We start from the raw sequence: 15000 nt of genomic DNA, 5'->3' as shown, positions 1-15000 counted from the left end.
ACTTGAAAGAGATTATCTCGGATATCACTGGGGGTAAGGGCCACGCCCTTCCTCAGGATCGGCCTTTCAAGGCGAAAAATAGACCTAATTTTCGTCCCTTTCGTAAAAACGGACCAGCCCAAAGTGCTACGTCCTCTAAGCAAGAGGGTAATACTTCTCAAGCCAAGCCAGCTTGGAGACCAATGCAAGGCTGGAACAAGGGAAAGCAGGCCAAGAAGCCTGCCACTGCTACCAAGACAGCATGAAATATTGGCCCCCGATCCGGGACCGGATCTGGTGGGGGGCAGACTCTCTCTCTTCGCTCAGGCTTGGGCAAGAGATGTTCTGGATCCTTGGGCGCTAGAAATAGTCTCCCAGGGTTATCTTCTGGAATTCAAGGGACTTCCCCCAAGGGGGAGGTTCCACAGGTCTCAGTTGTCTTCAGACCACATAAAAAGACAGGCGTTCTTACATTGTGTAGAAGACCTGTTAAAAATGGGAGTGATTCATCCTGTTCCACTAAGAGAACAAGGGATGGGGTTCTACTCCAATCTGTTCATAGTTCCCAAAAAAGAGGGAACGTTCAGACCAATCTTAGATCTCAAGATCTTAAACAAGTTTCTCAAGGTTCCATCTTTCAAGATGGAAACCATTCGAACTATTCTTCCTTCCATCCAGGAGGGTCAATTCATGACCACGGTGGATTTAAAGGATGCGTATCTACATATTCCTATCCACAAGGAACATCATCGGTTCCTAAGGTTTGCATTCCTGGACAAACATTACCAGTTCGTGGCGCTTCCTTTCGGATTAGCCACTGCTCCAAGGATTTTCACAAAGGTACTAGGCTCTCTTCTAGCGGTGCTAAGACCAAGGGGCATTGCAGTAGTACCTTACCTGGACGACATTCTGATTCAAGCGTCGTCCCTTCCTCAAGCAAAGGCTCACACGGACATTGTCCTGGCCTTTCTCAGATCTCACGGCTGGAAAGTGAACGTGGAAAAGAGTTCTCTATCCCCGTCAACAAGGGTTCCCTTCTTGGGAACAATTATAGACTCTTTAGAAATGAGGATCTTTCTTACAGAGGCCAGAAAAACAAGACTTCTAGACTCTTGTCGGATACTTCATTCCGTTCCTCTTCCTTCCATAGCTCAGTGCATGGAAGTGATCGGGTTGATGGTAGCGGCGATGGACATAGTTCCTTTTGCGCGCATTCATCTAAGACCATTACAACTGTGCATGCTCAGTCAGTGGAATGGGGACTATACAGACTTGTCTCCGAAGATACAAGTAAATCAGAGGACCAGAGACTCACTCCGTTGGTGGCTGTCCCTGGACAATCTGTCTCAAGGGATGACGTTCCGCAGACCAGAGTGGGTCATTGTCACGACCGACGCCAGTCTGATGGGCTGGGGCGCGGTCTGGGGATCCCTGAAAGCTCAGGGTCTTTGGTCTCGGGAAGAATCTCTTCTACCGATAAATATTCTGGAACTGAGAGCGATATTCAATGCTCTCAAGGCCTGGCCTCGGCTAGCGAGGACCAAGTTCATACGGTTTCAATCAGACAACATGACAACTGTTGCGTACATCAACCATCAGGGGGGAACAAGGAGTTCCCTAGCGATGGAAGAAGTGACCAAAATCATTCTATGGGCGGAGTCTCACTCCTGCCACCTGTCTGCTATCCACATCCCAGGAGTGGAAAATTGGGAAGCGGATTTTCTGAGTCGTCAGACATTGCATCCGGGGGAGTGGGAACTCCATCCGGAAATCTTTGCCCAAGTCACTCACCTGTGGGGCATTCCAGACATGGATCTGATGGCCTCTCGTCAGAACTTCAAAGTTCCTTGCTACGGGGCCAGATCCAGGGATCCCAAGGCGGCTCTAGTGGATGCACTAGTAGCACCTTGGACCTTCAAACTAGCTTATGTGTTCCCGCCATTTCCTCTCATCCCCAGGCTGGTAGCCAGGATCAATCAGGAGAGGGCGTCTGTGATCTTGATAGCTCCTGCGTGGCCACGCAGGACTTGGTATGCAGATCTGGTGAATATGTCATCGGCTCCACCTTGGAAGCTACCTTTGAGACGAGACCTTCTTGTTCAGGGTCCGTTCGAACATCCGAATCTGGTCTCACTCCAGCTGACTGCTTGGAGATTGAACGCTTGATTTTATCGAAGCGAGGATTCTCAGATTCTGTTATCGATACTCTTGTTCAGGCCAGAAAGCCTGTAACTAGAAAGATTTACCACAAAATTTGGAAAAAATATATCTGTTGGTGTGAATCTAAAGGATTCCCTTGGGACAAGGTTAAGATTCCTAGGATTCTATCCTTCCTTCAAGAAGGATTGGAAAAAGGATTATCTGCTAGTTCCCTGAAGGGACAGATTTCTGCCTTGTCGGTATTACTTCACAAAAAGCTGGCAGCTGTGCCAGATGTTCAAGCCTTTGTTCAGGCTCTGGTTAGAATCAAGCCTGTTTACAAACCTTTGACTCCTCCTTGGAGTCTCAATTTAGTTCTTTCAGTTCTTCAGGGGGTTCCGTTTGAACCCTTACATTCCGTTGATATTAAGTTATTATCTTGGAAAGTTTTGTTTTTAGTTGCGATTTCTTCTGCTAGAAGAGTCTCAGAATTATCTGCTCTGCAGTGTTCTCCTCCTTATCTGGTGTTCCATGCAGATAAGGTGGTTTTACGTACTAAACCTGGTTTTCTTCCAAAAGTTGTTTCTAACAAAAACATTAACCAGGAGATTATCGTACCTTCTCTGTGTCCAAAACCAGTTTCAAAGAAGGAACGTTTGTTGCACAATTTGGATGTTGTTCGCGCTCTAAAATTCTATTTAGATGCTACAAAGGATTTTAGACAAACATCTTCCTTGTTTGTTGTTTATTCAGGTAAAAGGAGAGGTCAAAAAGCAACTTCTACCTCTCTCTCTTTTTGGATTAAAAGCATCATCAGATTGGCTTACGAGACTGCCGGACGGCAGCCTCCCGAAAGAATCACAGCTCATTCCACTAGGGCTGTGGCTTCCACATGGGCCTTCAAGAACGAGGCTTCTGTTGATCAGATATGTAGGGCAGCGACTTGGTCTTCACTGCACACTTTTACCAAATTTTACAAGTTTGATACTTTTGCTTCTTCTGAGGCTATTTTTGGGAGAAAGGTTTTGCAAGCCGTGGTGCCTTCCATTTAGGTGACCTGATTTGCTCCCTCCCTTCATCCGTGTCCTAAAGCTTTGGTATTGGTTCCCACAAGTAAGGATGACGCCGTGGACCGGACACACCTATGTTGGAGAAAACAGAATTTATGTTTACCTGATAAATTTCTTTCTCCAACGGTGTGTCCGGTCCACGGCCCGCCCTGGTTTTTTAATCAGGTCTGATAATTTATTTTCTTTAACTACAGTCACCACGGTACCATATGGTTTCTCCTATGCAAATATTCCTCCTTAACGTCGGTCGAATGACTGGGGTAGGCGGAGCCTAGGAGGGATCATGTGACCAGCTTTGCTGGGCTCTTTGCCATTTCCTGTTGGGGAGGAGAATATCCCACAAGTAAGGATGACGCCGTGGACCGGACACACCGTTGGAGAAAGAAATTTATCAGGTAAACATAAATTCTGTTATATATATATATATATATATATATATATATATATATATATATATATGTGTCCCTCAGTTTAAGCCGGGGTTAGGTTCGTTGTAAATTGAAGCCCAGTTTATAATGCAAGTCAATGGGAAGTGAGGGAGATCGGTTCCAGGCCCCTCTCAAAATTGTCATAAGTAACACCTAATACATTATTTTAAAAGCTTTGAAATGAAGACTTTAAATGTTAGACAGCATTATAAACCTAATAAAATAATCACACAACACAATATATAATTTAACGAAGTTAAATGAACAAAAACATTTGCTAAACAGCATTATAAACCTAATAAAATAATCACACAACACTTTAAAATCTGCTTGATAGCTCAGGTCTGGTTAAACTGATTAATTTCAGCTTGCTTGGCTCTGCTGCAACACAAGCGGACAGCTCCATCTACTGGCTATTTTAATAAATGCACTGCTTTTCAATAGCAGCCACATGACTGGAAAAAAAGGTTGTTATTATGACAACTGTGTGTGTGTGTATATGTGTGTGTATGTATGTATATGTGTGTGTATATATATATATATATATATATATATATATATATATATATATATATATGTATGTATGTGTGTGTGTGTGTGTGTATGTATATATATATAGGGACAGTCAAGTCAAAATTAAATTTCATGATTCAGATAGGGCATGCAATTTTAAAATAAGATAGCTAAAGCTAGGTAGGCTCAAACTGATTTCTAAACCATTGAAGGCCGCCTGTTATTTTGATGCATTTTGACAGTTTTTTTCCAGTTAGACAATGCTAGTTCATATGTGTCATATAGATAACATTGTGCTTACGTCCGTGGTGTTATTTATGAGTCAGCGCTGATTGGCTAAAATGCAAGTCTGTGAAAAGAACTGAGGTAAGAAGGCAGTCTGCAGAGGCTTAGATACAAGGTAATTACAGAGGCAAAGGTGTATTAAAATAAGTGTTGGTTATGCAAAACTAGGGTATGAGTAATAAAGAGATTAACTATCTTTTTAAATAATAAAAACATTTAAGTAGACTGTCCCTTTAACTTTGTGTTTAATCCCTTCCCATCTGTTTATTTTATTTTTTATTTATTCTGTTAGAAGACGAATTGACGTGAATGATTTAGAAGACAAAAAGGCTCCTACCATGCAATCCAGCTCTGGATTTGTTCTCCATCAATCTGGAAATTGTGATAGTTCTACAGACTCTACTTCTCTTCCTGCCACCCGACTCCCAACAGATGGTTCTTCCAGTACTGGAGATGTTAACATAGAGATACACCCATCTAATTCTGATGGCGGGGCAAGGTCAGGTTCAAGGCACACCAGATCGAACATTCATGGACGTTCACAGAACCGGCATGGTCATACCCATTCCCACACCCATGATTCTAGTGGATCAGAAGACTCTAATAATGCAGACTCTAGAGAGCAGAGCAGCTCTGTATCTGAGTTTCGTCACATTATTCATTGGTTACAGAAAAGTCTTCCGTATATCTTAATCCTCTGTGCCAAGCTTATTGTTCAGCACACCAAAGGTATGACGTATCCTCTTGCCATAATGTTATTACTATATTCTGTTTTATTATATTATGAAATATGGAGTATACAGAGTATGTGGGCGAAAAATTCAAGGAAAGATGGTACAATTTAGATTGATCAAAATGGTTTTATATTTTGGGAGGATATCCAACCAATTTAATTTACTTGCAACTTAATTATTATTTTTATTTATTTTTAAACCAATACATGCAAACATGAGGGCAACCCTATTTGTTTCATTTTAAATAATTTTATTCACAAATAGCTTACTCTACAACAGAACTTCAAGAAAAAAATATGAATTAACTCTACTGACTGCATATATTTTAAGGTTTAATTTATTTTTTATACTAACATCTAAAACATACAATGTGTTTAAAAAATGGCATCAGTATTTTTATAGTTGGTCAGATACTTTGGACTTCAAAAACATACTATAATTTTGTCATTCTTTTTTTATATTTTTGACTCTTGTTTTGTAATTAAAGCAGATGTACTTGGTATCTTCTGGAAACCAACTTTTAAGAAAGTAAAGAACAAAACTTATGAATGTTTAGACCTATTTGAGAAAAGAAAAAAAAAGTGTTATGAATAATCATCAGGGCCGCCATCAGGGGGTGACAGGGGTGACTCCTGTCAGGGGCCCAATGGGCCAGGGGGGGGCCCATGAGGCAAGAACTAAAATAAAATATTTTGGCAGCCACCAGTGGGTACTACAGCAGAGTGCTAATTGAGCATGGGAAATGTTATTACAAGGAGTAAAGTATTAGCATTTGAGAGGATTTTTGAGAGTGCACTAAACCACTATGCACAGTGTGAGACAGACTTGGCACTTTGTTTGTACAGTGTGTGCCTGAGTCAGGCGGCAGATCACTTTAATTTGCAGAGGAGGTAGGACTTACTTAGCAAATGTTTTTTATTTCTTTGTGCAATTTCGGATTGTAACTTTAGTGTGGTAGTAGTTGTATGGTGGGGTCAGGGGTCCATAAAAACAATTTTTTTTTAGCAGCAGTGTATTTATGATTATTTGACAATGCTGTAGAAATTCTATATTTAAAACCATGCAGAAATGTTTCCTCCTCAATACACAAATGGTAGGTGCCCTTTTGGCAGATATGCATATATATATATATATATATATATATATATATAATATAATATATATAACATTCCAGTTTACTGACCCTTTATGCAAAGTCTTTCCAGATGCAAGGAGGCATTTTATCTAAGATTTTTACATCTGCATAAAATGTTATACTCTCAGACTAAGATTGCTCAATGTTTGAAATGAGACGGGTTAACTTAAAGCTGTTCAGTTTACACTACAGCTGGCTTAATTTTGAAATACATACCAACAAGCCTATATCCTGCATTTAACCAGATCTAATGGTATGAGTACCACAGCTTATGGTTCCACCAAGACCATATAGAGTACAGCATTTTCAAAATCCATAAGTACAGCTGGCAGATGGGAACATTTGTACACTATATTTGAAGTGGTGCTCTTGGTTGGGGAAAATGGGGAAAAAACAAACAAACATATGTCAACCTTTTAAAAGTACTTTTCTTCCTTTAGCCATCTACTCAGATCATTAATGTACAATTTTGAATTCAAATAATTATTTTTGTTTACACATTTACAAATATGATTCTTTAAAAAGTGATCTCTTAATTTCTGCAATTTTTTTTATCATGCATGTCACACACTGTTGATTTAGGGAATGCAAGGTGCATAAATGTTTCCTCCTGTGAGTGTTTCTGTGGGTGTCTGTGTTTATGTCTTTGTGCTTTGGTTTGTGTCTCTATGAGTGTGTATGTATTTTTTTCTGTGGGTCTCTCTGTGAGGGTGGGTGTGTATGTCTTTGTGCATTTTCTGTGGATGTCTGTGTATATGTCTGAGTTTTTTTATGGGTGTCTCTGCGAGGGTGTGTGTATTTTCTCTGGGTGCCTCTGTGAGGGTGGGTGTGTATGTCTGTGTTTTCTGTGGATGTCTATGTGAGGGGGTGTGTTTTCTGTGGGGTGTCTCTGTGAGGGTGTGTATGTCTTTGTGTGTTTTCTGTGGATGTCTCAGTGAGGGTGTGTGTATGTATGTCTTTCTGTGTTTTATGTGGATGTCTTTGTGTGTTTTCTGTGGGTGTCTGTGTGTGTATGTCTTTGTGTGTTTTCTGAAGCTGTCTCTGTCGGTGTTTCCTTGGGTGTATGTGCAAGTTTTTGAGTTTGTGTGTGTGTGTCCATTGTCTGTTTCTTTTTAGGACATTTTCACCTTACTACTGATTATTAACGTCTTTCTACAGACTTTGAGACTAATAAGACCTTTACGTAAGTCACCAATCCACCATTTAACCTTTAAATTATTGTTTAGGCAGTTCAGGGCCCTTCCTTTTAGCCACTGCATGCTGTTGTCATCATTTAGTTGGCATCTTCCTTTACAAAAAGATAATCAGAACTCCATATTTTGTTTTCTATATCTCCTTTTTTTTTTACAAAACTGTAGTACCTCATTACTTGTCAGGTCAATGTAATCAAGTGCTGAGTGTCTGTTTGGGTGTTTGTGTCTGAGTGTGTTTGGGTGTTTCTTTGAGTGTCTGCTAGAGTGTCTATATGTGAATCCTTATGTGTGTGTGTGTTTCAGTGTATGAGTGTGTCTGTGTGTTTGTATGTTACTACCTTTTACAACATTTCCAAGTTTAAATAGACACTTAAGAATAAAGTGCATATACGTTTTAGTCACTTGGTGAAAAATTGCACATGTCAAAGGGAAGGGGAGGGGGACCCTGATCAATGGTTAAGTCAGGGGCTCCAAAAATTCTAGTGGCGGCCCTGATAATCATTCATAATCATCTGCTTCATATTTTATAGTAAGACCAAAATAATTTATTTAGGACAAGTGAACATTTCAGGAATCTAAGTGATTCATGTACCAAAATGATAGTTTTTCTTAGATGTATATGATAAAAAAAAAAAAAAAAAAAAAATTATGCAGTTCTCCACAGGTAACTCTAACCATCATGTATGCATTACTTTTTAATTATCATTTTTAGTATTAGAAATCAGTGTTACAGATGTGGCTGAAAGTATTAATACCCCTTACATTTTAAAGTATTGTTACCCTTGCATTTTAACAGAGAAATACAAAAAGCTTGACTGGAGTTTGCCAAAATGCATGTTTACAAGCCACAGATCTTCTGGGAAAATTTCCTTTGGACAGATGAAACAAAAGTAGAGCTTTTTGGCAAATCCAAACAACTCCATGTTTACAGAAGGAAAAAAGAATCTTTCAAATTAAAGAACACCATCCCTACCGTTAAACATGGAGGAGGCTCAGTAATGTTTTGGGGTTGCTTTACTGCCTCTGGCACTGGGTGCCTAGAATCTGTGCAGGACACAAGGAAATTTGAAGACTATCAAGGTAATCTGAAGCGAAATTTACTGCCCAGTGTCAAAAAGCTGTGTCTAAGTTGTAGGTCATGGATCCTACAGCAGGATAATGACCTGAAATATACCTCAAAAACTACCCAAGAGTGAATGAGAAGAAAACATTGGCCGTTCTGACATGGCCGTCTGTGAATCCAAATCTGAATCCCTTATGAGCATCTGTAAAATGAGCTGAAACTCCCAGTTGAGAAAAGGCACCCATCAAACCCTAGAGAACTGAAGCAGTTTGCTCAAGAAGAGTGGGTCAAAATCCCAGTGTTGATATCTTATTCAGAGCTACAGAAAGGGATTGATTGTAGTTATTCTCTATAGGCTGTGATACGAAGGTTAAGAATACCAATATTTTTGACTGTGCCATTTTCACATGTTTTACTATCTAAAGTCCTAAATCAAAAGTGAAGTTTCTATTCTATTACATTTGAAATAAAGAATGGTGGATACTAAATACTTTTGTCAATTTTTACTTAGAAAAAAATGAAGGTTTTTTTTTCCGAAAAAGTGGAAGGGTACCAATACTTTTGGCCACGTCTGTATATGCCCAGTATACAGTATTTCTTTTGTCTTCAAGCTCTTCATTTTTAGGCTTAAAATATTTGTTGCTTTTTTCATTTATTTTGCAATTTTTAACCAGTTTTATATTGTTTTTTTTGTTTTTGTTTTTTTTAATAGGCATTTCTGTTGGAATTGGCCTGCTAACAACTTTTCTGTATGCAAACAAATGCATTGTAAATCAGGTTTTTCTAAGAGTAAGTAAGCTGACATTGAAAAATTTTGTTGTTTATCAGTAACATTTTTTTTGTTCATTATAGGTTACCTTAAAATTAAAGTGGCCCTTTTATGTAAACCAATCTGAAAAATGTTATTGCTAAACAAATGCTTGTTTATAATTGTATTTAAACACTGCAAATGGGTTAAACGCACAGATAAAGTTGTGCTGCTAGCAGCAATGCAAAACTAATTCTTAGCAGGATATGGCTGGAGAAGTGGCATTCTCAAGTAGCCGCCAATAACTATCCATGTTCTGTTTGAGAATGGCATGGAAGCATGCCAAGTGCTTTGCAGAAGATATGATTTACTGTGTCAGCAGACAAAAAAACTTACCTTTTTTTTAAGAAATGTAAATATATTTTCCTCAAACTTCAAACAACATACAGTATCTCACAAAAGTGAGTACACCCCTCACATTTTTGTAAATATTTTATTATATCTTTTCATGCGACAACACTGAAGAAATGACACTTTGCTAATGTAAAGTAGTGAGTGTACATCCTGTGTGATGTTCCCTCAAAATAACTCAACACACAGCCATTAATGTCTAAACCGTTGGCAACAAAAGTGAGTACATCCCTAAGTGGAAATGTCCAAATTGGGCACAATTACCGATTTTCCCTCCCCGGTGTCATGTGAAAAACTAGAGGAGGATCAATGGCACTACTCGTGTAAGTTAGATACCCCCAAATTACCCAATTGTAACAGTGGACTGTGTCCCTATAATTATTCCTGGGAATTTAGAGGTGCTATGTAGTAATAGAATTAGTATTTACAAACAAGAGAGGCAGAGAAGCCTACACTTGAAACCAGACTACATATGTAGCACTCAAGAGGTTAATGCATTATCAGCTTACAAAAACATTCTTGACATATGACAAACAACAAGAGGAGTAACTGGACTTATTGGATGAACAGTTTCAGCTCAGAAGTTTAAAACATAACTTTTATTGTTCTAAATAAACCCATATTAAGATAGGAAAATACAGAGTTAAAACCACATTCAGGAGCCAAACAATGGTCAAATGACCGGTGTTACTTATGGTGAAAATATGAAGCTGCTGTGTTGTGCAAGGATATCAAGAGCAGTATAATTGCGTAAAAAGGGAGTTATTAATGCACTGGCTCTAATAAATGTCACTAGAGGTTACTATTGTATTGGTCAGTTACAGACTAAAGCACTGTGTAAATGGTTAAATACTAGCAATATAAATATCACCTTCATTTGTTCAGAATGAGTATTATAGATTTATAAGGGGGCACTCCCTCATTTATATTGTAAATTAACTTATAATATCTCGTTGCTAGTTCCTCTTGATAAATGGCAACAGTAAATAGGGTAATATCGGGGTAGTCAAGTGTATGCTTGTACCGTATTGGTGTACTCTGCCAGTTTAGTGTGCTGACGTGTTAGTCCTCCCGTATAAACCTGTATGGTTGTAATAGTAGATAATAACCCTAAGGCTCAAATTAGTAACCAAAAAGTATAAGCAACTTATATACCATTCAATCTATTACTAAAGTCATTGAGAGAAATATAGCTATGCTGTCAAATACCGTGAGCGTCACTAATGAACGGGTTATTCTTACGACTTAAGTGGAAGAATTGAACAAACCATGTTTCCGATTATATCTGCTGAGTTGGGATCTAGCTCTCTTCATTTATATAGATTGTAACCTTAGTTTAGATAATAGCTGTAACTGACCCAGTTCGTTTGTATAAGAATATCAAACAGCCTCACCGCTAGTTATAAGCCAAAGGGCAAATAAATAAATATATATATATATATATATATATATATATATATATATATATATATATATATATATATATATATATATATATATATATATATATATATATAGTAAAGACACTTTGTCATCCCGCAGCTCCAGAAATGAAAAAATATATACTGTGAGAAAAATCTTTAAAAACAAAAATAGATTTTATTTATCAAAAAACATTTAAAAGTCATGTAAAAACATATATATATATATTTGTGTTTCATGTCTCATAGTTGCACTTGTTTGTAGTAGATTGTGCCCCAATGGTAAACTATAGATTGGATTCATTAGATTCTAACCTTCTTAGCGGTTATGACTTCTAACTGAGCTTCAGTAATTGTGTATAAGATCACCCCTCACCGGTATACGGTATTATCAATTACACATTGCAACTTCTAAAGTATAATGAAATTAAAGTAACATGGTCAATATTTAACTAAAAGGCAGCCTCAGGCTTTCTAAAACACAGGAGCTGCTAGGACTCCTCACCAGTTCCCTAGCGTCCCTGACATGTTTCGCCCTAATGGCTTTTTAAAAGGGTGAGCGTGCCGCTCACTGACTGGCTTTTTATAGCGTGTTAGTCACGCCTACTGAATAGTGTCATCACTGGCTGGCCAATCCCTCTTAATTCTGCATTTTTACTACAAATGCTTACAGCCAGCACCATATGTTCTATTAATAAAAAGAAGCATGGAAAGTATCAGGGTAAAGGTTCACACAATACCATTCTACACCAATATTGATGAATTAGTAGTCTGCAAATGTTCTGTGATAATTCATTTGAAAATGTGACTTCCAAAATTTGTGTGAAAGTGCGACAGTGACCTAATTTGAGATTAAAGAGTAAAGATGTTCAGTGTTACTGTATATTCCGTGTTTCTGCGTGTGTCCTACCTTGCCTGTATCAACCGTTGTAGGATTTAATAAACATTATAAGATATATAAACTGAAAAATGATATACTTATTTGAACGCTCGGTTATATAGCTTAGAATCTCCTGTCTATGCAAGGTTGAAATATTAAGGGGAGCATTTCAGAAGGAGTGAAATTTACTCTCACCCCACTTTTAATATAATTATGTAATTTAAATATCCGTATTCCACAAATGTAACTTATAGGGCATATCCACTGAACATGTAGAGGTCGAATACATATATAGTGAAATTAGTGTAAGATTTGTTTTGAAAGACATTTTTGAGTGTATCAAATTAAGATGTGATAAAACGAAAACAAACTGCGTGAAATCCTAAAAATGCTAGGTGAATCAATTTATTTCTTCTGATCAGTGATAGAAGTTAGGAGTGAGATACACTTATATGTGTACAAGTAATTTATTTCTTCTAATCCGTGATAGAAGTAAAGAGTGAAGTATACTTATATGTGTACAGGTTATAGTCCACCATGGCAAAGAACTCTGAGGATCTGAAAAAAAGAATTGTTGCTCTACATAAAGATGACCTAGGGCAGGCTATAAGAAGATTGACCCTGAAACTGAGCTGCAGCATGGTGGGCAAAACCATACAGTTGTTTCACAGGACAGGTTCCACTCAGAACAGGCCTCGCCATGGTCGACCAAAGAAGTCGAGTGCACATGCTCGGCGTCATATCCAGAGGTTGTCTTTGGGAAATTTCTCTCGTTCAGAGAGGGATTGCCTGGTATTTCGGGGCTGGACTGTACTGTGAAGTCATGATAAGACTGATATGCTTCAGGAAAGTTCTTCTCTGTGAAAGGCACATGTTGAGCAAAATGAGGCTGCTTTTTGGGTGGTAACTAGCTATAGAACAAGCTATTATGCTATTGTTTGTTCCCAGGTTGAGCGCTTCTCCCTTTTTATTTCTGACTGCATCATATCTGACCCTTCTGTGTGCCTTAATAAATAGAAATGTTGTGGTCAATAAACAGTGTGGTTCCAAATGTATCTACTCCCAGATGGAAGTGTACCTTGTAAATAAAAGCTTGTGCAGTGGGGAGAGTATCTGTGGGATATACACAATAACCCACTAATAGGAGTATCAAACAACTTTAAAAATTTCACTTAGATGCACTCACTTCAACCACTTAGGCAAGACCTTGATTCAGGCCATCTATGGACCCCTCGACTGCTTCCTCGTGGCTTTGCCACCACCGGGAAAAAAATTAAATCCCCACTCAGCTCCAACCAGGGATCGCTGTGTATAGGCGTCACGTGAGTTGGTGAATCCAATAGTTGTTAAAGTGGCTGTCTACCAATCACAGGGCTTTGCAAACCCTCTCCTGTCAGTGCTCACAAATGACAGACAATAAGCAATCTCAAGTAAAAAGTTTGTGAGCCAGCAATAATAAAATGAAACTTAATAATTATTTTTAATAATAAAAAGTATGCACACACCAAAGAGAACACATCAGAATAACAGCTATCGTCAAAGCGTATGCATTTCGGCCTAAGCCTTATTCGTGCTTTCCACCCCGGCACAAGTGGGATCACAAAATATATATAGAAAGTGTATGAATTTTGCTTTTATGGTGGCAAGGTTTCCAAGATGGCTGCCACTGTGTTGTTATACTGGGAAACCTTCCACCATATTTTTACAGGAGTGCTGCACAACTGCATATTGCCCTAAGGGGGAAGGACAACAGTCACAGAGAAGCAGCTCCTCTTGATTGTGCCTGTTGATGTCTGTGTGTGTGTTATATTTCTCTGATAGTGCAGCTTATGTGTGATGAAAAACTGTTGTTTTGAGTGAATACAGGCACAGGATGTTTGGCAATAAGCGATTATCATTTATTTAAATGTAATCCTTTTTTTGTTTTTTATTCTTTTTATTACATTTAACTTTTTTAATATTATTGACAACTAGATATGTGCAAAATTCATTATTCAGAAATTCATTTGTCAAATAAATTCCAAGTATGGCTACGGGTAGTAACATTCGATTGTTTTAAGCGATGGATATATTAGTGTTAAAGTGTTAGTGTTGCAGTAATATATCCGGTGCTGAAAATAGCCAAATGATGCTACCTGCGGCCACATTTGGAATTTGTTTGATAACCGAATCTGAATAACTAATTTTGCACATACCTAATTTTTACAAGATCCAGGGACAGAAGGGTGTCACAAACTTGCAATGTTTTTGCAAATTAATAGTTTTGGGCATAGTTAAATAACAAAAGTGGAAGGAGTGCGCTGCTCTGCCTTAAAATGCCAATTTTTGGTCTCAGTCTTGCCGTTGCTGCTCGCATCTCTGCTTGTGCTCGCATCTCTGCTTGTGCAGCTTTTTTGTGACTTCTGCTCTGATATTCATGTACATGTGCACACAATGCATCACTCTGTAACATGATCTGCCCACATATACTGGCAACTGGAAAGTCCAGTTGCTCGGCTGTCTGCTTGTACACCACAGCTGTCAAGTCAACTTCCTCTATGAAAACTGATACACTTTGCAGTTATCACCATAGTAGTTATCTAGCACCTTAATCACCATGCAGCTAATATTTGCATATTTATCGGTAAATCTGTTAATACAATATGAAATTGACTTATTACAAGGTTATTCTTGTAACCTTCCAAATTCTAGTATTTTTGAACAGGTCATATGTGACAAATTATCACACTGCGGATTGAGCAGAGAGAGTTCTGAACTAGAATTGTGCAGGCTGTAGTTTACGGCAATATGTTTTTCTAAGCAATATGTTTGCATGTTGTGTTTCTTTTTTACAAAAAACAAACATAATAATAATAATATGTGTGTGTATGTGTGTGTGTGTATATATATATATATATATGTATATGTGTGTGTATATATATATATATATATATATATATATATATATGTATATGTGTGTATATATGTATATGTATATATATATATATATATATATATATAT

The 15000-nt window shown here is 38.0% G+C and overlaps 1 protein-coding gene across 1 annotated transcript in view; it reads left to right on the top strand.

The window, feature by feature from the left end:
- The window catches only part of RNFT1 (ring finger protein, transmembrane 1), a 142155-nt gene that overhangs the window by 17461 nt on the left and 109694 nt on the right, over window positions 1–15000 (top strand). The window contains exons 2-3 of the mRNA XM_053707339.1: window positions 4707–5143; window positions 9252–9328. Of these exons, the coding sequence (XP_053563314.1) occupies window positions 4707–5143; window positions 9252–9328 (514 nt within the window). The remainder of the gene's footprint in view (window positions 1–4706; window positions 5144–9251; window positions 9329–15000) is intronic.

The sequence above is a fragment of the Bombina bombina genome, chromosome 3, assembly GCF_027579735.1.
Source record: "Bombina bombina isolate aBomBom1 chromosome 3, aBomBom1.pri, whole genome shotgun sequence".
In the NCBI taxonomy this organism is placed as follows: Eukaryota; Metazoa; Chordata; class Amphibia; order Anura; family Bombinatoridae; genus Bombina; species Bombina bombina.
The sequence above is the reverse complement of the archived record's forward strand: the minus strand, read 5'-3'. Positions and strand labels throughout refer to the sequence as shown.